Source organism: Miscanthus floridulus, chromosome 9 (genome assembly GCF_019320115.1).
Source record: "Miscanthus floridulus cultivar M001 chromosome 9, ASM1932011v1, whole genome shotgun sequence".
Lineage (NCBI taxonomy): Eukaryota > Viridiplantae > Streptophyta > Magnoliopsida > Poales > Poaceae > Miscanthus > Miscanthus floridulus.
In genome coordinates, this window is record NC_089588.1 from 35,186,785 (window position 1) to 35,209,395 (window position 22,611).

The 22,611-nt window shown below is 41.2% G+C and overlaps 4 protein-coding genes across 7 annotated transcripts; all 4 read left to right on the top strand.

Moving 5' to 3' along the window:
- Window positions 1-324: 324 nt before the first annotated feature.
- Window positions 325-837, top strand: LOC136479644 (uncharacterized). The gene has a single exon (XM_066477437.1). It carries the CDS (start codon window positions 325-327, stop codon window positions 835-837), a length of 513 nt encoding a protein of 170 aa, XP_066333534.1.
- Window positions 838-7,324: 6,487 nt separating this feature from the next.
- LOC136481714 (F-box/LRR-repeat protein At3g59200-like) lies at window positions 7,325-10,691 on the top strand. 4 transcript variants are annotated; one of them, XM_066479030.1, is made up of 6 exons: window positions 7,339-7,471; window positions 7,558-7,636; window positions 7,730-8,633; window positions 8,852-9,013; window positions 9,104-9,257; window positions 10,369-10,691. In XM_066479030.1, exons 3-6 carry the CDS (start codon window positions 7,731-7,733, stop codon window positions 10,380-10,382), a joined length of 1,233 nt encoding a protein of 410 aa, XP_066335127.1. In that variant the 5' UTR covers window positions 7,339-7,471; window positions 7,558-7,636; window position 7,730; the 3' UTR covers window positions 10,383-10,691. The 4 variants fall into 4 exon arrangements, with proteins under 4 accessions (XP_066335128.1, XP_066335127.1, XP_066335125.1 ...); XM_066479028.1 differs by having other exon boundaries at window positions 7,558-7,626; XM_066479031.1 differs by having other exon boundaries at window positions 7,325-7,418; window positions 7,558-8,633.
- A 2,113-nt stretch (window positions 10,692-12,804) lies between these two features.
- LOC136481715 (uncharacterized) lies at window positions 12,805-15,927 on the top strand. Its single transcript, XM_066479032.1, has 4 exons — window positions 12,805-12,943; window positions 13,027-14,092; window positions 14,274-14,435; window positions 14,526-15,927. Exons 2-4 carry the CDS (start codon window positions 13,898-13,900, stop codon window positions 14,646-14,648), a joined length of 480 nt encoding a protein of 159 aa, XP_066335129.1. The 5' UTR covers window positions 12,805-12,943; window positions 13,027-13,897; the 3' UTR covers window positions 14,649-15,927.
- Window positions 13,083-13,781, top strand: LOC136479645 (F-box/LRR-repeat protein At4g14103-like). Its single transcript, XM_066477438.1, has one exon. It carries the CDS (start codon window positions 13,083-13,085, stop codon window positions 13,779-13,781), a length of 699 nt encoding a protein of 232 aa, XP_066333535.1.
- Window positions 15,928-22,611: the final 6,684 nt, after the last annotated feature.

Here is a 22,611-nt window from a genome sequence, read left to right on the forward strand (position 1 = left end):
TTATGAATTTATGCATTAATTCTATTTTCTACCCAACGGTGATGTAAAATTAATGTAGAAGAATTTATATATTTTAATTTTAACCAATGTTGAATTAAGGCATGTAATTATTATCATATCATGTTTTCTCACTTTCTCTTACACTGTTTTTAGGACTCAACCCAATGGCATACATCTCCCAGATCTCGCCTCTTGATGGGAACAACTATTGGGTCTAGTGAGAGAAGTACGAGCTGACACTTGCATTGTTTGAGAACGATTTAGCACTCACCTCTCCGTGTCCTACTGAGCCAGTGGATCCGGTGAGAGAAGAAAATGAGACTGATGCTGCTTTTCACTACTCCAAAGCGTGATCATATAGAAGAAAGAATGAAATATGATCTTGATAAGAAGAAATGGGACATCTCGAACCGCAAGTGCCTGATGGTGACTAAGGCCACTATTGCAGATCCAATAAGGGGATCAATCCTAGACTGTGACATTGCCACGGAGTTTTTACAGAAAGTGAAGAATCAGTTTACTGGCTTCACAAAAGCCACAGCAAGTACACCGATTATGAAATTAATGAATGAGAAATACTCTGGTGGTGGAATAAGAGAGCATATACTAAAGATGAGCACCACAGCAGCTAAGCTAAATTCAATGGATATGGGGCTCAAGGATGAGTTCCTAATTCATTTGATTTTTGCTTCTCTACCAAAAGATTATGAAACATTTGTTGTGAACTACAACATGCAGCTCGATACATGGGATATTGAGAAGCCCATAGCAATGTGTGTGCAAGAAGAGGAGAGGCTAAAGTCCTCACATAGTGACTGCTCATTTTGTGAAGGATAACAGAAAGAGAAATTTTAACAAGAATGCTAAACCACAAGAGAAACCTTAGTGGGATGGTAGCTCCTCCTCCAAGTAACAGGGAAAGGCCCCGCAGAATGTTCAGCATCAAAAGCCCAACTACTTTGAAGTGGACAAGGACCAATACAAGTGTTGCAAGAAGTGTGGACATTACCAGAAGGATTGTCCTGAGTTCCTGAAGTATCTTCTAAGGAAAGGTGAGGACATTATTATATCTATAGATGAATTCTTATATTTAAGTTATGTAAAATCTACTTGGTGGATTAACTCTGGTGCAACTATTCATGTTGCAAATTCATTATAGGGATTCTATACGAGGAGGACCCTGCAAAGAGGAGCAAGAAGAATTAAAGTACCAAATGGAGTAGAAGCCACTGTTTAAGCCATTGGAGATCTCTATCTAGAATTACATGATGGCTTTATACTTAGGCTTTCAGATATTCTTTATGTACCCTCTTTGCGAAGAAACTTAATTTGTGTGTGACATTTAGATGATGATGGATATGAATACCATTTTGGTAATGGCAAATGTCAGATTGTGTTGCTTAATAGCAGATGTGTTGGTCTTGCCTTCTGACAAGACAAGCTTTATTTATTATCACTTTCTGAGAATGTGAATGATGTGACCACTGAGAATGAGAGTGCCTCCTCATCTATGAATGTAAGTAAAAAGCGGAATAGAGTTCATGATGTATCGTAGAAATTATAGCACTGTCATTTAGGCCATATTTCAAGGGGAGGATAGAATGATTGATTAAAGAATTAATTCTTTTGCCATTAGAATTTTTAGATTTAGAACAGTGCATTGATTGCATTAAAGGAAAATATGTTAAAAAGATAAAGAAAGACGCCAAACAAAACACAGAAATTTTAGCAATAATTCACACAGATATCTATGGTCCATTTCCTGTGAAAAGTGTGGATGGTTATGACTCATTTATAACATTCACAGATGACTATTCTCGTTATGGCTATATTTATTCAATTAAAGAAAGAACAGAAGCATTGGATAAATTTAAGATATTTAAGGCTGAAGTAGAAAATCAACACAATTTAAAGATTAAGATAGTAAGATCTGACCGTGGGAGGAGTACTATGGTCAGCACACCTCGTATGGCCAAGTTCCTGGCCCTATTGCAAGGTTCTTATAGGAAAATAGAATAGTTGTCCAGTACTCTACACCGGGCGAACCTCAGCAGAATGGAGTAGCTAAAAGACACAACCGTACCTTAATGGATATGGTGAGAAGCATGATAAGTTACTCTACGCTACTGATAAGTTTATGGATGGAGGCGTTAAAAACAGTCATTCATATTCTTAATCGAGTGCCAAGCAAATCGGTGCCTAAAACACCGTATGAGTTATGGACAGGAAGAGAATCCTCACTTAATTATTTACATGTGTGGGGTTGTCTAGCTAAGGCTAAAGTTTTCAACCCAAACATAGGAAAGTTAGACTCCAAGACAGTCAGCTGCTATTTTATTGGCTATCTAGAAAAGTCAAAAGGCTATCGCTTCTATTATCCTGACAGACATATGAAGTTTATAGAAACAAAACATGCTATGTTCTTGAAGGAAGATATGATCAGGGGAGCAGAGTAGCGCGAGAAATTAACCTAGAGGAGAAGCGAGCACATGTGCTTACTCTGATGGTTGAGGAACTATTCTTCACGCAACATGTTGTTGCTGCACCAACGGTCCAAGATACTGCAGTGACAGCACTTATTGTTAGTTCTCCCATACAGACAATGAATGAACATGAGGAACCTGTCTTTTAGGATCCTATAGAACCCGTTGTCACACATGAGGAAGAGCAACAACAGACTCATATAGAACAAGCATCAGCTAGCGAGGCCTCTAGAAGATCTTAAAGAGTTAGAAAACTAGCTATCTCTGATGACTTCGAAGTATATGAATGTAAAGAATTTCAAATGGAGGGTGATCCCACCTCATTTGAAGAAGTTATGAGAAGCGCTCACTCATCAAAGCGGCTTGAAGCCAAGCAAGATGAAATGAAATCAATGAGTACCAATGGTGTTTAGGATTTAGAAACAATTCCTAAAAAACCAAGACAATAAGCTGTAAATGGGTCTATAAAACTAAATATGACTCCAAAGGAAATATGGAAAGATTTAAAGCACGACTTGTGGCGAAGGGTTTCACGTAAAGAGAAGAAATAGATTACAATATGACATTTTCTTCAGTCTCATGTAAGGATTCATTTAGAATCATAATGGCGCTTGTAGCACACTACGATTTAGAATTACATCAGATGAATGTAAAGACGACGTTCCTCAATGGGGATTTGGGAGAAAATGTTTACATGGCACAACCAAAGGGTTTTGTTGTGAAAGGAAAAGAACGTATAGGATGTCGCCTGAAGAAATCTATTTATAGATTAAAACAAACTTCAAGACAGTGGTATTTGAAGTTTGATAGTATAATAAGAAAGTTTGTGTTTAAAGAGAATGTAGAGGACAATTGCGTTTATGCAAAGTTCAATAATAGAAAATATATTTTCCTAATCATGTATGTGGATGATATCTTACTTGCTAGTAGTGATGTCAATCTACTTCAGGAAACAAAAAAGTTATTGTCCTCGAATTTCGATATGAAGGATCTCGGTGAAGCTTCGTTCGTTCTAGGAATAGAGATTCACCGAGATAGAACAAAGGGGGTTTTAGGTTTATCACAAAAGGCATACTTAGAAAAGGTTCTAAAGAAATATAGTAGACAAAATTCTAAGCCTTCATCTGCTCCTATAGTCAAGGGCGATAGATTTGGGGAATTTCAATGCCCCAGGAACCAATATGAGATCGATCAAATGAAAGCGGTTCCATATGCTTCAGCTGTCGGAAGTTTACAGTATGCTCAAGTGTGTACACGCCCTGGCTTAGCATTTGTTATCGGGTTACTTGGCAGATACTAGAGTAATCCAGGAATAGAACACTAGAGACTGATAAAGAAAGTATTGCGTTATCTGCGAGGAATGAAATGCCTAATGCTAACGTACAGAAGATCTGATTCCCTATAGATAGAGGGGTATTTAGATTCAAATTATACGGGAGATAATAGAAAGTCCACGTCAAGGTATATATTCACTCTCGTAGGATGAGCTATATCATAGAAAAGCTCAAAGCAAACCGTCATTACATTGTCTATGATGTATGCCAAGTTTGTAGCATGTTATAAGGCCACATGACAAGTGAATTGGTTAAAGAAATTCATACCCAATTTAAAAGTGGTAGACGACATACATAAGCCACTAAAGTTGTACTGTGATAATAATCCAACAGTATGTTATGCTCGCAACTATAAGTCAAGTGGTACTGCCAAATACATTAACATAAAGTATTATATTGTGAAAGATAAAGTCTAGGATTATATAATTAGTCTTGAGCATAAAAGAACAGAAAAGATGCTCACGGATCCGCTTACAAAAGACTTACCACCCAACGTGTTCAGAGAACACTTAGCCGGCATGGGTTTAACGAAAAGCCTACGATTTCTGGACAATAAGGGCCCAGTTAAGAATCTATTTCAAAACAGAGAGGTGCATTGTAGTTGTTAATCTAATGGCAATTGACCATGACGATAAGGCACGCTCTATGTACTGATATGTGATAGAATGGAAAAAGAAATAAATGTTAAGTTTAAGTATAAAGTTTAAAAGTATAATTTGAGATCAAGGGGCAGAATATTAGGTTGGTCTCCCACCAGGTTGGCCCAACGGCCACCTGGGCCTTGACCTCGCGCCCTGGTCGGGGGCGCCCAGCCCAATACATGGCTGGTGGCCCCCCGTTGCGCAACGCTATAAAGAGGAGTTGAGGGGCAGGGCACTCAGTACGAGGTTTGGTTGCATCCATCGTTTTCCCGACCTACATTCTAACCCTAGTCCGATCAAGAGGGCAGCGCTGAAGTGACGGGAAGCACCACCGGTCTTCACTGCCACCACTGCCACTGGACTACGACGCCAACGCACACCGTCCCGGACTTCACTGCTTCTGCCTTCACCGCCATCGTCATGGACGGATCCGGCTCCTCCAACTCGAAGGCCGCTCATGGTCGGTAACATCACCTTCCCCTCCCTCTAGTTCTCTTGCCTAGTACTTATTCTAGGATGAACTTCTTATTTCCCTAAGTTGTACCCGCTAGATCTACTGCTAAGAGATCCTTTAATGTATAACATTAGTATCTTAAGTTCGATCAATTATAGATAAAAAATATCGATATCAAATAAATATCATTAGATAATTATGAAATGTATTTTCATAATAAATTATTTTGGAGCCGTGAATGTGAATAGTATTCACTAAAAATTTGGCCAAACATGAAGCACTTTTGATGACACGTAACCCGTAGTTGCATTCTTTTCTGGAGAGAGGATTCTTAAGGCTTATTTGGATGTTGACGGATTCACCTCAATCCACATATGTTATGGTGAAATTTAGTTTAGATCTCACTCCAATCCATCATAACACATACGAATCCGACTATATCCAAACAAGATGTTAATAAATTCTGAATAATTTAAGAAAAGGGTTTCAGAATAATTTTTATGAAAAATTTTGAAAGAAATTTGAATCGTGAAGCTTCAAATGGGAACGTGCTCACACAGTGGTGGTAGCGCCTCCCATCGTGTAGGGCTCCCGCCCAGGTTCAATTTTCTAGTCTGGCTGTTGCCGTACCAGAGAGTTTCTCTTGAGTGGATCGAGCGTGTGTAAGGGTGGTGTGCGTGTGTGCTAGACCTAGGGATGTTTAAATTTAGGTCTAATTTTAGGGGTGTTATACCAGGTGTTATATAAAAGTGTTACATCGAATGTTCAAATAGTAATAAAATAAATTACATAAGTTCTTAGTAATTCATGAGATAAATTTATTAAGCCTAATTAATCTATCATTAGCATATATTTACTGTAGCACCACATTGTCAAATCATGAACTACGCCCTATTTGGCTTATAATCCGTATTTTTTCAGTAAGCGAACAGTATTTTTCTCTTACAACAAATCAGGCAACGGTACTTTTAGCTATGGTTTATCAGCCAAACGAACAGGGCTAAGCTTAAAAAATTTGTCTCGTAAATTAGTCTCAATCTGTATTTAGTTTTATAATTAAGATATATTTAATATTTTATGCATATGTCTAAACATTTAATATGACAGAGACTAAAGTTTAAGAGGAGGAAACCAACACAGCCTTAATCTTTGGTTGAGTCGGGCTACAAAAAGGTATAAGATCAAAATCTTTGGTTTGAGGCTGATCCAACACACTAGCAGGTTAGATCGGGCAATTTCACGAGTTTTTACATTTTGAGTCACGATCATGGATCGAAAATCATGATCTGAACTGTCAGATTCTGTGTTTTTGTTTTAAAACAAGTCAGATCATGTCGGGTGGCTTATGATTAACAACCAATGTTTGATCAAGTCTAGTGCCCACGTGTTGTTTGGTAAAAATGTTGTGATTTTTCTTAGGCAGGTATTAAAATGTGCACGCTTCCTATAATCCAGGTGAACGAAAACGATCAACTGCTTCAGGCGACACGCTCACTCTCTCCCCATGCGCCTCCTCTCTCCCCAAACCGAGCCCGTGCCCGTGTCGCTGCGGCTCCTCCCTCTCTCTCTCTCTCTGGCAGCCTCCCCAACTCCAGTGAGCGGATCCGGCGGGGCGCTGAGCAGCGGCGGCGGCAGGTCGCATGCTTTTGGGAAAAACAGAGAAGAAGAGAGGTGCTGCCTATCGGGAGGAAGAAGACGACGTTTTAGCCGTTGGATGATCGCACGGATGAGCTCGTCGTCGGAACGAAACCTAGATTTTAGGTGCCTGAGTTATAGCATCTCCCTTAAATATGTGCGCAGTAAGTATAATTATCGCGAAGAAAAAAATCTTCAACCGCGGACTAAAATGACTAGGCGGGCATCATGGGTCTTCAAAATCTGAGATGTAACTAAACAGATAGAAATGAGCTGACCATCCTAACGATGCAGCGATTGACCCTTCTTTCGTTCCCTAACGTGCGGGGCCAAAAAAAAATATGGCTTTCAAAATGTCGATGATTTGACAAGCTATGATTTTAACTGTTGAATGGTTTGCTATCAAAATTTGTCAACCTCTAATATTTAAACCTGCAAACAACAACAACAACAAAGCCTTTAAGTCCCAAATAAGTTGAGGTAGACTAGAGTTGAAACCCAGCAGAAGCAATCCATAGTAAATTTTTTATCTAACTTTAATAAATTCTTAGCCTAGCAAGTTTTAGTCGCAACCCAACCAGGCCAGCTACACGGACTGAGATGAGCTGACCATCCGATGCAGCGATTTGTGGTTTGCCACCTTTCTTTCGATGGCTGACGTGCGGGGCCACAAAATATGGGCCCACCTGTCGCTGTCTGGTTTGCCGCAATCGTGGCTTCGTGCCCTCCCACCGGATGAATAACGGTCGTCTTCCATTACCATTTCCCCCCACCCCACTACGCTCCAGTCTCCACAGATCTCAAGGCCTCGGGTTTCCTTGTCGCGAGATCGCAGCCCAAGCTGCCGCCGGTCAGGACGTCAGGTCATCAGGTGAGGTGGCCGGCCATCCAGTCCTTGCGCCCTTGCTCCATCTTCCTCCTCTGGTCAGTTTGCACCCTCTCCTCAGTCTCGCGTGATCGCGTCTCCTTCGCCGTCTCGCGTCTGATGACATCGTTTCCTGGTTCCGCAGCATCGTCGTCTGAAATTTCTGCCGACTCGTCGAAGATACACGTCCTGGGGTGGCAGCCGCCAAGTTGAGGTAGCCACAGGTCAAAGCCCCTCCACTTGCTGGTTCCGGTTCGTACCCCTCCCCTTCCGTGTGCTGATCGCTTCTTGGTGGACGCCCGCCACCTGCTCGGCAGAATGCTTCCAGGGGAAAGTAGCAACAGAGCGGTGCCTCCAGCGCTCGGCAGCAGAGGCAGCATCGACGCCCTGCCAGACGGCGTCCTGGAACACATCCTCGGCTTCCTTCTGGCGCCGGAGGCCGTGCGGACGTGCGTGCTTGCCCGCCGCTGGCGCCACCTGTGGATGTCCGCCCCAGGCCTGCGTGTCGGGTGCGTCGGCAACGACGTACAACATGACCCGCCGCGGGTGGAGGAGTACCGGGAGTTGGTGGACCGCCTTCTCCTCCTCCGCAGGGGTTCACCGCTGGACACGTGCGACATCAGGTTGGGCATGTTCAAGTACGACGACGTGCCACGGTTAAATGCCTGGTTCTGGCACATTATATCGTGCAAAGTCAGGCTGCTCACGCTCCGTAACCATTGGGCTTACTATCTTGTGCTACACGATCTGCCTCTTGTCTCCAAGCACCTGACCAGGCTAGAGCTACGCGGTGTATGGCTCCCCAGCAGCTTTCTTGACTTCTCCAGCTGCCCGGCCTTGGAATATCTAGAGCTGTTTACATGTATTCTATTGGGCAAGAATATCTTGTCCGACTCTCTAAAGCATCTAAGCATCACGGACTCCCAATGCCATGGTGTTTTCTGCACTTGCATTTATGCGCCTAATCTGGTTTCACTGCGCCTAGATGGCCTTCAGTTCTCAAGTCCCACGCTCGACAGCATGCCATCATTAGTGGAGGCATTTGTCCGGATAACTGAGGATTATGAGAACGTCTGTGACAATTCATCGGAAACAGACATTTTGGATTGTCTTTGCGAATCATGTGACAGTGCTCGTGGTGCCACTGGAAACGGTTGTGTGCTTTTCAAAGGTTTATCAGAAGCTAAGAGTTTGGTGTTAACGTGTACTGCATATGACTCGGTATGGTATACTTACACTTTGCCTTTTTATATTGATAAGTGATTGCTGAGTCATAACCTCATTTCCAAAGCATTATCTACACCGTGGATGCACATTGATAGATGCCAGTTAGACATGACTATCCTTTTGTGTGCATTGCTACCAACCATGTTTATTAAACTCAAACCATATGCTCACAGTGAAAATTATTGCGTCCTCTTTTCATGCTGTTTTTCCAGGTTCTTTTCAAATGGGATTTAAAATGCTGCCCTGCATTCAGCAAGTTAAAGAGCTTGGTGCTCAATGAATATTGGTGTGTGCCTGATGACTTTGGCCCATTAGTCTGTATTCTTCAACTCTCACCTGTTCTTGAGGAGCTTAGTCTTGAACTTTTTTCTGAGGTACATACCCTATAAATGGAAAGTTGCTATATAGTATTAGAACATTTACACTGCTGATGGATTTTGGACATTTGTTTTTGTTCACTACAGGGGCCTAAGTATGAAGTGGATATGAAAGGAAGCATCAGTCCAATGGAGCGATCAGCTACAATTTCAGAACACCTTAACGTAGTCAAAGTCAAGTGTCAAGCTGTTGACGAGAGAGTTCTCGAAATTTTGAAGCTCCTGTGTACCTTCAACATACGTAAGCTAATTAGCAACTTACCTCGTGCTTCTATCTGAAACTTCACTGCAAAATTATTGACAAATGAACACCCTGCACTGTTGCCACTGCATAGACTTTTAGTTGGCAAATAAAATCTCAAAGTTATACCTGGAGTTATCCAGTTGAACGTATTGCATAGGTATTGAGACATTTATGTTGACTTCTAGAATAGTTCTGACTGTTCGACTTTATTCTTACCATATTTAGCTCGCTTGTTAGTGCTGAAAACAGAACAAATATCAGTTTTTAATTGTTCTAAGTAGTAAGTAGTAACATTATCACACACTATTGTTCTGTGACCTCCCCTTTTTCTTGAAGGCTACCAAGTTATTACAGTTTTTCATCGGTTATATGTGCTGCCACTATTGATTAAATCAGCTTTCACTCAATCCTTTACATAAGCCTGTTCATGCATTTGATTATCCAAGGAACTGTTATTACATCTCCATACTTTTGATGATTCAGCATACATTTGTTACCTCTTTCAGATATACCATCTTATTCATATGTGTCACAATGATTTCTATGGTATCTTTACATTGCAGATTTTCTTCGGTCCTCGCTGTAGCTAGAAGTTTGTTCATAGCTTATAGTAATGTTTTTTTTATGTTGGCACTTTTACCAGGTTTTAAGAGTGTAGAAATCCACATGTTTTCGGTTTCAATTTGTCTTTTATTTCCACAGATAGCAGGTTGCCCTAATCTGAGAATAACCTGTGTCCACTGCCCGCTAGACCTGAAAGCAAGCTATTAAATGTTCCCTTCTTCTGAAAATTCAACTTTCTGTTTTCAGAAAACATGTGTATTCTGCATTCTTCTGAAAGGGTATGCTTAGATGGATTCTAGTTCGGAGTTGAAATTGTTGAGTGTATCATGGTTAGATCGAAAACTATATGTCAAACAATTGATCATGGTTTTTTCATTTATTGTCAGGTTATTTGAACATTTCTATCAGACTAGTGACTGTTGGTCGATTGAATTTCCTATTCAAGAAAGCCATTTCCTGCAGTTTTAAGATTCTGTCTAGTAACTGAATTTCTGCTCATATAGATAACAATTAACTCTAAGTACCACCTTTCATTTTTGTGCAGGTTTTGATTTCTGAAATGAGGCTCTAAAACTTTTGGGATTTCAAGGGATCAATAATCATTCACTTCTAGGAAATGCAAGGCTAAAGTTCGCTGCCAACAATTTGCCACCTCTTGTATTACGTGTAATTGGGTGTGTCATGTCACTTATAAGCTTCTAGTTGCACGAATGTGTGAGAAATGGCAGCACGAATTTATTCGGAAACTTTAAATCCCTAGTTTGTATCTGGCACATCATCTCCCTGTCATTTCTTCTGCACAGATATCATGAGGGTTTGTTTGATAATCTGGACCATTAATGTCCCTTCAGCATATACAAACTTTGGTTTATGCCTTTACGGTTGAGCTGGTAAGGTGACCTGTTTTCTTGTAGCAGTCAGTTCCATATCTCTCCGTGTTATTACGTGCAAAGGTTGAAAAGAACATTCAGGTAGCAAGATTGGAAAAGCAGAGATGACGTCTCATTGGACATTTGGCAAATTTATATCCCGAAAAGACTGCCCTACACGCCGGAGCTTTACTCTTTTTACTGTTAGTGGTTAATTGGATAAAAGTAAAAGAGCAGTGGACAACGGTGGAATATTTGAAAAAGATATAGCTGTGTTCTTTATCACTACTTCAGCAGTATTTTTCAGCGAACGAATAATGCTTTTGTCTCACAGCAAATCAGCATAAGCATTATCATAAGCCAATTTTTTTGGCTCCATACCCTAAGACCACTGTTATATATTCTAGTGGAGAGCTAATGACAATCACTTCTCTATTTACACTACGAGTTGAGAGCTTAAAAAAAAACCGCTCTCCATCCTTTCCCACTGCTCTCAGTTCATTTGCCGCATGAATCACTTCAGAATTGATTCTCACCTGCTCCCCCATCAAAATCACTCCTTTGGAGAACGAAGAAGTGAAACCCAAGAATCAGGAACGAGAGCTCTACCAAAGTGGCTCTATACCCGTATCTGGTTCAGCTTTTAGAAGAGAAAATTCCTTCCTTTGTCCTAAAAAAGCCGAGCTTCCTTTCTTAGCCCATTTATAGATTTGAAGTTACCTATTTTAGAAAATTTTGTGCATTTTCAATTCATGTGGAATTACAATTGACATGCAACTTCAACCTTATGCTTTTCTTGTTCCTATATTTTTGAAAATCCTATGTCCCAAAGAGGTTCGTAGCCTCGAATCCTACTTTGGTTCCTCATATGGCCATTTCGTCACATTAGACATCTAACGGTATTAAGTGGGGGATAAAATGACGTTTAATCCTTGGCAAAATAGGTATGTTTAATTTTTATATACTCACTTTGTCCTTGAATAAATCAATTTCTAGAGTTGTCTTTAATCAATCTTTATTTAAGTTTGACCGGATTTATAGAGAATAACACAATGATCTATGATACCAAATTAGTATCATTAGATCCATTATAAACTATATTTTCATAATATGTTTATTTGGTGTCACAAATATTTGTACTTGTTTGTATAAATGCAGTCAAAGATAAAAAAAAACTGACTTAAGACAACTCTAGGAATTTATTTATTTAGCGATAGAGGGAGTATTTTATTTTGATGATTATTTAAAAAAAGGGATCAAGTCCATTTTTAGCCCTTCTTTTAACACCTAACTGTAAACTGTCTAACTTTGACACTTCAACTATCAAAGCCATTTATTTTTTACCTCAGAGCCATGTGAAAACCACTCGAAACCGCCTCATGTGTTAAAATTGAATGGTTTTGATAGTTTCGGTGCCAAATTAGACAAAAGCAAGAGTTAAAGGGGCAAAAATGGACTTAATCAAGTACTTTAGTTTTTTTTAAATATTTATAAAAAATTATTTATCTAGATTTACTTATTGATAAATACTTGTATGTATTAAAATATTTATTAGATAATGTGTAGATAAACATTTTGTGATAAAAATCCACTAAAAAGCACTCAAAAGTTGTCATTCTTTTTATGATAAAAAAATCTCATAATGGGTAGATAAATATTTAATAAATATAAATATTTATTAATAAGTAAATCTAATCTAAAGGCATAAAACTTTTCATAAATATCTAAAAAAACTGAAGTACTTAATTAGGTCTATATTTGTTACTCAACTCTTTCTTTTGTCTAAATTTGGCACTCAAATATTAAAACCGTTCAACTTTGACCTAAGATACAGTTTTGAGCGGTTTTTAGATAACTCTGGGTCAAAATTAAAAGGATCTAGACAGTTTAGCTGTTAAAATTAGACGATGTTGTAGTTGGGTTAAAATTAGACAAAAACAAGGGACAAAAACAGACTTTATAATCCTTTTAAAATGGCGCTACAGCGAAGCTTTCATGGCTGCAGAATATGATATGTGGAGCCCGCTTGTCAGTGCGGCGACTCGACTCCCACTCCCAGAGTCCCACTGCCTCGTGGCTCGTGCCCGGCTTCGCCTCGACACTTCCGTTTCCCCACCACCCCTCTCAGATTCTGACTCCAGTGCTGACCACCGGCAGTCCGGCACTCTCGGCCTGAAATTTCTTCTGCGTCTCCCAAGCTCCACACGTCTCGGGTGAGATTACAGCTAAAGCAGCAGCCGGAGAGTTGAGGTGGTGGCCGCCATCCGAATCCGCCTTCCTTCTCTGCTCGCTTTGCACCGCCTCTAATCGTTTCTTCGTCCTTGGTTCCGCAGCGTCAGTCGGCGCCCACCACCTGCTCGACAGAATGCATCGAGTAAAAAACAGCAAGATGGCGGTGCCTCCGGCGGATGGCAGCGGATGCAGCATAGAAGCCATGCCGGACGGCATCGTCGAGCACATCCTCGGCTTCCTGCCGGCTCCGGAGTCCGTGCGGACATGTGTGCTTGCTCGGCGCTGGCGCCATCTCCGGAGGTTCGCCACGGGAATGCGTGTCGGGTACGGCAGTGACGACGATTTCCTGAAGCCGGTGAAGGAGCGCCGGGAGTTCATGGACCGCGTGCTCCTTGGTGGAGAATCGCCCCTAGACACGTGCGACTTCAAGCTCGGTGAGTTCCAGCACGAGGACGTGCCCCAGGTCAACCACTGGCTCCGGCACGCTATGATGCGCAAAGTGCGTGTGTTCAGTCTCAATATGTCTCCAGAGGAGGCTCCAACTCCATACCTCGAGCTAGATGATCTGCCGCTCACTTCCCAGCACTTGACAAGGCTAGATCTCACTCTTGTACAGGTCCGCAACAGTTTCCTCAATTTCTCGAGCTGCCCGTCGTTGGAGAATCTAGTGCTGAGATACTGTGAGTTTTGGTCTGCCACCATGATTTCATCCAAGTCACTGTCTAGCCATCATTCAGCCTGTTCGGGAGGCCGTATCGTATCGTGGATTATTTACTGCTGGCTAGTTTGGTGTGAGAGAAAAACACTGTTCCTGGCTGGAAATTTACGATCGTTTACGAGCAAGCGAACAGGCTGATTAGCTGCAGTATCACAGCATCCGCATCCAAGCATTCCCGCCTTCGAATATATGCCCCACATTTGGTTTCTCTTCACATAGATGATATTGAGGGGAGAGCTCCCGTTCTTGACAGCATGCCATCATTAGTGGAGGCTTTTGTCCGAATAATTGATGACTGTGAGGATACTTGTGACAAACTACTGGATAACTCACAGTGTGGTTGTGAGTATTGCACCACTTCTGGTAATGGCGGTGATGATAACCATTGTGTGCTTCTAAAAGGTTTATCAGAAGCTAAGGATCTGGAGTTGATTTCTTCACCAGAATTGGTATGCCTACATTTTTCCCTCAATTATTTATGACAAGACACCCCCCTTTTCCCGTTGCAATGTCTACACCATTGTTGAACATAGATAAACGTCAACTAGACAGGTTCTGAATTTTAGATGCATTCCCACAAACTAGGCTTATTTCAGATCATTTCGTCTTATTTGCTTGCAATTTGTCCAGTTTATCTTCAAAATGGATTTGAGACTGTGCCCTACATTTGGCAAGTTAAAGACTCTGTTTCTCAATGAGTACTGGTGTATGCCTGATGACTTCACTCCGTTAGCTTGTATCCTTGAACACTCACCAGTTCTAGAGGAGCTTACACTTGAGCTCTTTTGTGAGGTACATGCTTTATTAATGAACAATTGCTGCCTATCTGAATAGTTACACTGCTGATTGTTCATGAAAAGAGAATGTTTCATTTCATTGCAGAGTTCTGAGTATGAAGTGGAAATGGAAGGAAGATTTAGTGTGGAGCGACCAACTACAATTTCAGAACACCTTAACATTGTTGAAGTCAAGTGTCAAGATGTTGATGAGTTCTCAAAGTTTTAAAGTTCCTGACCTCTCGTGCTTGTGTCCATATGTTCACTAGAAAAATCAGGAATGCTAGAAGCAAAGATACAAAACTGTTCACCAAGATATAATGGAGTTGTGTGTGTTATCTAAATTAAGTTGCATTGCATAGACATTAAGACGGTATATTGATTTCTAGAATAGTTCTTAACCTTTACTTAATGAGTTTGGAATGGACACAAATGACTCAATTGACTTGTTCTGACTATATTATAGCTTTCTGGTTAGTACTAGTAAACAATAGCACCAATACCATTGTTTAGTTGTTCTAAGCAATAGCACAGCATGTTGACTTGCCTCCCCTTTTTCTTATAGTCTCCAGTGAATCGCTTTTCCATTTAATTGACTGTGGATACATTTACTCACCCTTTTCAGTAATCATCTTATATGTATGTGTGTAACAAACATAAGCATGGTATTCTTACACTGTAGCTTCATTCTTCAATCTTATTTGTTTCTTGGAATATGTGCACAACTTACTAATTAGTATAATATAGTTGCATGTGTGATTTTTTTTTTACCTTTTTTTTATTTTGAAGTATCCTCTGCTCTACAGGCTGCAACTGCTAATGGCACTAACCTAGCCTTGCTTAAGATTGTAGAAACATGTGCTCGCATATGTTTTCTATGTTGATCTAAATTTTCTTGTTTCTACAGGTTGCACATTTCTGAAAAAGTCCGTGCCCCCTTCTTTTTGCTCCCATTGTCCATCTCTTGCCTTACACCTGAACTATAGCATTTAAATGTGTTCTTCGTTGGTTCAAATTATGTGTTCAGAAAACATGTACTCTGCATTCTTCTTTAAGGACAGTTTACCTCAATGTGTACTAGTTCGAAGTAGAAACAGTTATAGTGTGTATGGCTAAGAAACTGTCTGTCAAACACTAGGTCAATGTTTTGGTTTACTGTCGAGTTAATTGAACATGTTAATCAGATTAGGCTGAATGTTTATCAAGTGAATTTCCTATCCGAGGAAGCCTGTTTCTACATTTTTTTAGCCTGTGTCAAGCAATTGAATTTGTGTTTCTATACATAATAATCACTATAAACTTATTTGAACTTTCACCTTTTTTACAGGTTTCAGTTTTTAATCAGAGGTGCAAGAGAATTTGGGCTGCTGTTTGATCTTCTGCTGCTCACTTTTAGGTAATGCAGGGCTATAGTTCGCTGCGGCAAGGTTGCCATCTTTTGTATATGGGTAATTGGATATGATATGTCAGTTTTAGATTTCCAGTCCCACGAACGTGTAAACTGGCAGCATATATCGTTTAGTACTTCAAATGACGCAATGTTGTGGCACACCATGTGACCTTAATCATTTAGCAATCAGTTCACAATAATTTGTTTGACAATATGATCCAAATAGTGTGCTTTTAGCATACATTGATCAACGTGGAGCCGAGCTGGGAGCTGCCACGTTACCTCATTTGAGGGCCATTTGGGTTTTTCGATTGATGTTCACTGCAATCAGTTGAGTTACCTGTGTTATTGTGTGACACGATTCCAATGGTCTTCACAAAACAAGATTGGAATGAAAAACAGGGCATGCTCATTTTGACGTAGGGAAATTATATTCACAAGACCGTAATTGTTGGACCTATTGCTCGTAGTAATTTTTTTCTTTTTTTGGATCAACTATTTGAAGTAGGGGATCGAGTAAACGACACTGTAAGAGTTCTTCTCGGAATGGTGACCTTACCCCCCCCCCCCCCCCCTCCCCCCCCAAAAAAATATGGAAGGCTAGCACCCAGATGTTCGGACGGATGCCCGTGCCTGCTCCGCCCCGTCTGCTCAGATTCACGCACCGCGTGTGATGGCACCATTTCACGCACGCACGTGGGACTGCCCCACACCGTCCGGATGACTCGCCCTGCCCCGGCACAATCCTTGCACGGATGTGTCGGGCGCCGATCACCTCCACCGCGTCAAGCTCCTTTGCTGAGGAATCGCGTGGGCCTCTTCCACACCGACGCCGCACGGCCTGCGCTCCTCCCCACATCGCCAACAGCGGCTTGCGCCTTCTCCCCTCTTCGGTGGCTGCGGCTTGGCCTGCTGGCCTCGTTGACACCAACGCCGGTGGTCTGCACTTGCAACATGAAACACTTGCTGCAACATACGACTGAAAATAGATGAAATATTTGGAACATGCGCTTGCAAAATATGTGTATAGCCACTGCAATATATGCAACATCTAGATTAAAACACCTTGCAACATACGTCTAAAGCAGATGAAACATTTTGAATAGACACTTGCAACATACCCCTGAAACACTTGCAATATATATGCACCATTTTGATCTACATTTGCAACATCCATATGAAACACTTGCAATATACCTTTAAAAACATCTGAAACACTTAAAACATACATTTGCAGCATACGCTTTCAGCGCAACATCTCCTTATTGAGGTCGCGCATCGTAGTGGCCATGACCTTCCTGGTAGGGAACTGCGATAGCGGAAGCACCTCGGCAGCAGCTCGCTGCGGCGGGGGACGGGGCACGGTGCACAACACGCGGGGGACAGGTGCAGCGAGGTAGAGTGGGCGCGGCGGGGGATGGATGAAAGGTCCTAATATGGCTAGAGGGGGGTGAATAGCCTATTTAAAAATCTACAAATCAACTAGAGCAATTTGATTAGTATGACAAATAGCTAAATGCAAACTTGCTCTAGCTTTACAAGGGTTGCGAGCCACCTATCCAATAATTCTAGTTGCAATGATTACTATACACACAACTTGCTATGATACTACTCACTAAGAGCTCTCAATCGTGCTACTCTAAAGAGCTCCACTAGATAAATTTAAATAACAATGCAAGCTCTCAATTCTAATTACACTAAAGAGCTTGCTACAACTAGTTTGCAAGAATGTAAGAGAGTGAGTAGGGTGATTATATCATCGTATAGAGGGATAAACCAATCACAAGATGAATATAAACCAATCACCGGGAGAATCCCAAATGGCAAAAGACAACCGATTTTCTCCCGAGGTTCACGTGCTTGCCAACACGCTACGTCCCCGTTGTGTCGACACTTGGTGGTTCGGCGGCTAAGAGGTGTTTCACAAACCTCATCCACACGATAGGACACCACAAGAACCTACCCACAAGTGAGGTAACTCAATGACACGAGCAATTTACTAGAGTTATATTTCGGCGCTCCGCCGGGGAAGGTACAACTCCCCTCACAGTCACCGGAGACGGCCACGAACAATCACCAACTTGTGTCGATCCTCCACCGCTGCACCAAGCCATCTAGGTGGTGGCAACCACCAAGAGTAACAAGCAAAATCCACAGCGCAACACGAATACCAAGTGTCTCTAGATACAATCACTCAAGCAATGCACTTGGATTCTCTCTCAATCTCACAAAGATGTTGAATCTATGATGAAGATGAGTGGGAGGACTTTGGTTAAGCTCACAAGGTTGCTATGTTAATGAAAATGTGCAAGAGAGTGAGCTTCAACCGGCCATGGGGCTTAAATAGAAGCCCCCACGAAATAGAGCCGTTGTACCCCTTCACTGGGCACAACGCGGGCTGACCGGACGCTCCGGTCATGTTGCCCGGACGCTGGACCCAGCGTTCGGTCACCCGATGTAAGTCACGTGTCATTCTAAGTTAAACCTGAGCCGCCAGATCTCAACGCCTATTAACTGACCGGACGCTCTGGTAAAACTGACCGGACGCTAGAGCCTCAGCGTCCGGTCATTTACAGTAAGCTCCCCGAGGCGGTTTTTCATGACCGGACACGTCCGGTCCACCTCGACCAGACACAGCCCAGCGTCCGATGCAATACCCTAGGTACTGTGCCGACATGTCAGTCTAACCGGACGCAGACGCCAGCGTCCGGTCAGTAGACCGACACTGGCGTTTTCACTGCCATGCCTGACCAGACGCGTTGGTCCATCCATGACCAGCATTCGGTCACAGTGCAAACAGCGAGACTGACCTTCTTTATTCTCCATCTTCTTCACCCTTGCTCAAATGTGCCAACCACCAAGTGTATCACCTTGTGCACATATGTTAGCATATTTTCACAAACATTTTCAAGGGTGTTAGTAATCCACTAGGTCCTAAATGCATATGCAATGAGTTAGAGCATCTAGTGGCACTTTGATAACCGCATTTCAATACGAGTTTCACTCCTCTTAATAGTACGGCTATCGATCCTAAATGTGATCATACTCACTAAGTGTCTTGATCACTAAAACAAAATGGCTCCTACATTTTATACCTTTGCCTTGAGCCTTTTGTTTTTCTCTTTCATCTTTTCCAAATTCAAGTATTCGATCATCACCATGCCATCACCATTGTCATGATCTTTGTCATTGCTTCATCACTTGGAGTAGTGCTACCTATCTCATGATCATCTTCATAAACTAGGTTAGCACTTAGGGTTTCATCAATTAACCAAAACCAAACTAGAGCTTTCAATCTCCCCCTTTTTGGTAATTGATGACAACCCTTATACAAAGATATGAATTAAAGTTCATTTGAATCCATGTTGCTTGCCCAAGCATATTTACCATGTATAAAGGAATATGGACAAGTTTCATGAACTCCATATGGTAGCAATTGCTCCCCCTACATATGTGCTAAGAGTTTGGATTATAGCTCGCACATATGATTAGATAGGAAATATAGGAGACAATTTCTATCAAATGATGCTAAGGTATAAGAGATGGACCTTTGAAGCGTGATACCAATCGGAGTGCACCATTATACCATCATTAGCACCATTAGTAACTAGTCATACACAAAAACTAGAATACCCCGTGAGATCAACATCTTTGTTATTTCCCTATCACTTATCTTTGTTTCTCTCCCCCTTTGTCATCAATGACCACAAAGGCTTAAAGTATAGATAGGTTGAGGTGAAACCATATGAAGTGAGGATCATTTACCAATTTGGTTCAATCTAGATCACTTGCAAAAGATATTTAACTCGGTTTGATCCAAGGACAAGCTTCTTCACACCTGTAATAAGGGTTATCTGGTACCATGTTGAGTTAAATACTTATAGCTCATTTTCTAGATTAAACACTAGGTTTACAAGCCCATAAACATGTCATATGCTACCACTAGATCATTTCAAACATACAAGCAATAGTGGTACCATACAAGCATCAAATTCATTTGATTTTCATGAATGAGCCTATTTGAATATGAACTATGGCTAGATGCACTAAACATGTCCTTAGCAAGGATGTATGTCATGCCAATTAATTTTTACCTTGAATTTGCTCGAAGGAGAGGCATGTCATATAATGGGGGTGAATCAACACATATTGGAGAAGTCAAGTATGTTCAATTCATTCCTTAGCTTACAAAACCTCTTCTCATCAAGTGGCTTGGTGAATATGTCGGCAAGTTGATCTTTGGTGCCCACACTCTCTATGCAAATGTCCCCTTTTTGTTGGTGATCTCTTATGAAATGATGGCGGACATCAATATGCTTTGTTCTTGAGTGTTGAACCGTGTTGTTGGTGAGCTTGACGGCACTTTCATTGTCACATAGCAATGGTACTTGCTTGAACTTGATTCCAAAGTCACTCAAAGTAGCCTTCATCCAAAGTAATTGAGCACAACAACTACCGCCCAAAATGTACTCTGCTTCGGCGGTTGAAAGTGCTACACTATTTTGCTTCTTTGATAACCAAGACACAAGTGATCTTCTCAATAGTTGACATGTGCCCGATGTGCTCTTTCTCTCTACTTTGCATTCCGCATAATCGAAGTCCGAATATCCAATCAACTCAAATCTTACTCCTTTGAGATACCATAATCCAACATATTGGGTATGCTTCAAGTACCTCAATATTCTCTTAGTTGCCTTCAAATGACTTTCTCTTGGTGAGGCTTGAAATCTAGCACACATGCATACACTAAACATCACATCCGGCCTTGATGCAGTCACATAGAGTAGGCTTCCAATCATAGACCGATACATCTTTTGATCTACCATGTTGCCACTTGCATCACTATCCAAGCTTCCACTTGTCCCCATTGGTGTACTAATAGCTTTAGCATTATCCATTTCAAACTTCTTGAGCATGTCCTTGATATACTTGCCTTGACTTACAAATGTGTCATTCTTTATTTGCTTGATTTGAAGACCAAGGAAGTAGCTAAGCTCTCCAATCATGGACATTTCAAACTCATTTGCCATCATTTTCCCAAACTCTTCACAAAATTCTTGATTTGTTGATCTAAAGAGGATATCATCAATATAGATTTGCATCACAAACAAGTCATTTCTAAGCTTCTTGGTGAAGAGAGTGGTGTCAACCTTTACCATCTTGAATCCCTTAGAGAGTAGGAAATCCCTCAATCTCTCATACCATGCTCTAGGTGCTTGTTTTAGTCCATATAAAGCCTTTCTCAACTTGTAAACATGGTTGGGTTTCTTTTCATCTTTAAAACCAGGAGGTTGCTCAACATACATAAGCTCATTGATGTACCAATTTAGAAATGCACTCTTCACATCCATTTGGTACAACTTGATATTGTGGGCACAAGCATAGACTAGCAAGATCCTAATTGCCTCCAATCTTGCAACCGGGGCATATGTTTCTCCAAAGTCAAGACCTTCAACTTGAGTGTAACCTTGAGCCACTAATCTTGCTTTGTTCCTTATCACTATTCCTTCTTGATCTTGCTTGTTCCGAAAGACCCACTTGGTTCCAATCACATTGTGACCCTTAGGCCTCTCAACTAACTCCCATACTTGGTTTCTTGTGAAGTTGTTTAGCTCTTCATGCATAGCATTGACCAATCAACATCATTCAAAGCTTCATCTATCTTCTTAGGCTCAATGGATGACACAAATGAGAAGTGCTCACAAAAAGAAGCCAATCTTGATCTAGTTTGCACTCCCCTTGAAATATCACTAATGATAGTGTCCAATGGATGATCTCTTGCAACATTGGTTGGTTGGGGCACTTGCACTTGATTGATAGCATTTGATTCATTACTTGGTTGAGATGATGAACTAGCCATTTGTTGATCTTGCATATTGCCATCACTAGTGCTTGCTCGGATTTGATCATGAGAACCACTAGCTTGCACATTTGAGTTAGAGAGCACTTGATTCTTGTCATCTTCAATATCAATCACCTCTCTAGGTCTTATCTCACCAATGTCTATGTTTCTCATTGCCTTGACCAATTGAGTGCCTTTTATATCATATAGGTCCTCATCTTCCTCTTGGGAACCATTTGTTTCATCAAACTCCACATCATGAACCTCCTCAAGAGTACCACTAGTCAAATTCCAAACTCTATATGCCTTGCTAGTAGTGGAGTAACTAAGCAAGAAGCCTTCATCACATTTCTTCTCAAATTTGCTCAATCTAGTGCCTTTCTTCAATATGTAGCATTTACAACCAAAGACCCGAAAGTATGCTAGGGTGTCTTCTCCATCATGGGGTGACAATAGAGTCGGTTGCTATAGTAGCAAGCCGTATTGATTGCTTCAGCCCAAAAAGAATGACTCACATTGTACTCACTTAACATTGATCTTGCCATATCAATTAAGGTTCTATTCTTCCTTTCAACTAAGCCATTTGATTGAGGAGTATACTTGGCCGAGAATTGATGTCTAATTCCAAATTCATCATATAACTCATCAATTCTAGTGTTCTTGAATTCACTACCATTGTCACTTCTAACTTTCTTGATAGTTGTTTCAAACTCATTGTGAATGCCTTTGACAAATGATTTGAAAGTTGCAAACACATCACTCTTATCAACTAGAAAGAATACCCATGTGTATCTAGTGAAATCATCCACAATGACAAATCCATATTTGTTTTCACCAATGCTAGTGTATGTGGTTGGTCCAAACAAGTCCATGTGCATCAACTCAAATGCCTTAGATGTGCTCATCATGCTCTTCTTAGTATGTGTGTTACCAACTTGTTTTCTGGCTTGACATGCACTA

Bases quoted from the DNA above. Each gene is read 5' to 3' on its own strand.
- LOC136479644 (XM_066477437.1), top strand. From the start codon at position 325: ATGCTGCTTTTCACTACTCCAAAGCGTGATCATATAGAAGAAAGAATG.
- LOC136481714 (XM_066479031.1), top strand. From the start codon at position 7,731: ATGCTTCCAGGGGAAAGTAGCAACAGAGCGGTGCCTCCAGCGCTCGGC. The intron at 8,634-8,851 runs GTATGGTATACT...CTGTTTTTCCAG, and splicing joins CGTGTACTGCATATGACTCG to GTTCTTTTCAAATGGGATTT. The intron at 9,014-9,103 runs GTACATACCCTA...TGTTCACTACAG, and splicing joins GTCTTGAACTTTTTTCTGAG to GGGCCTAAGTATGAAGTGGA.
- LOC136479645 (XM_066477438.1), top strand. From the start codon at position 13,083: ATGGCGGTGCCTCCGGCGGATGGCAGCGGATGCAGCATAGAAGCCATG.
- LOC136481715 (XM_066479032.1), top strand. From the start codon at position 13,898: ATGCCATCATTAGTGGAGGCTTTTGTCCGAATAATTGATGACTGTGAG. The intron at 14,093-14,273 runs GTATGCCTACAT...CAATTTGTCCAG, and splicing joins TGATTTCTTCACCAGAATTG to TTTATCTTCAAAATGGATTT. The intron at 14,436-14,525 runs GTACATGCTTTA...ATTTCATTGCAG, and splicing joins CACTTGAGCTCTTTTGTGAG to AGTTCTGAGTATGAAGTGGA.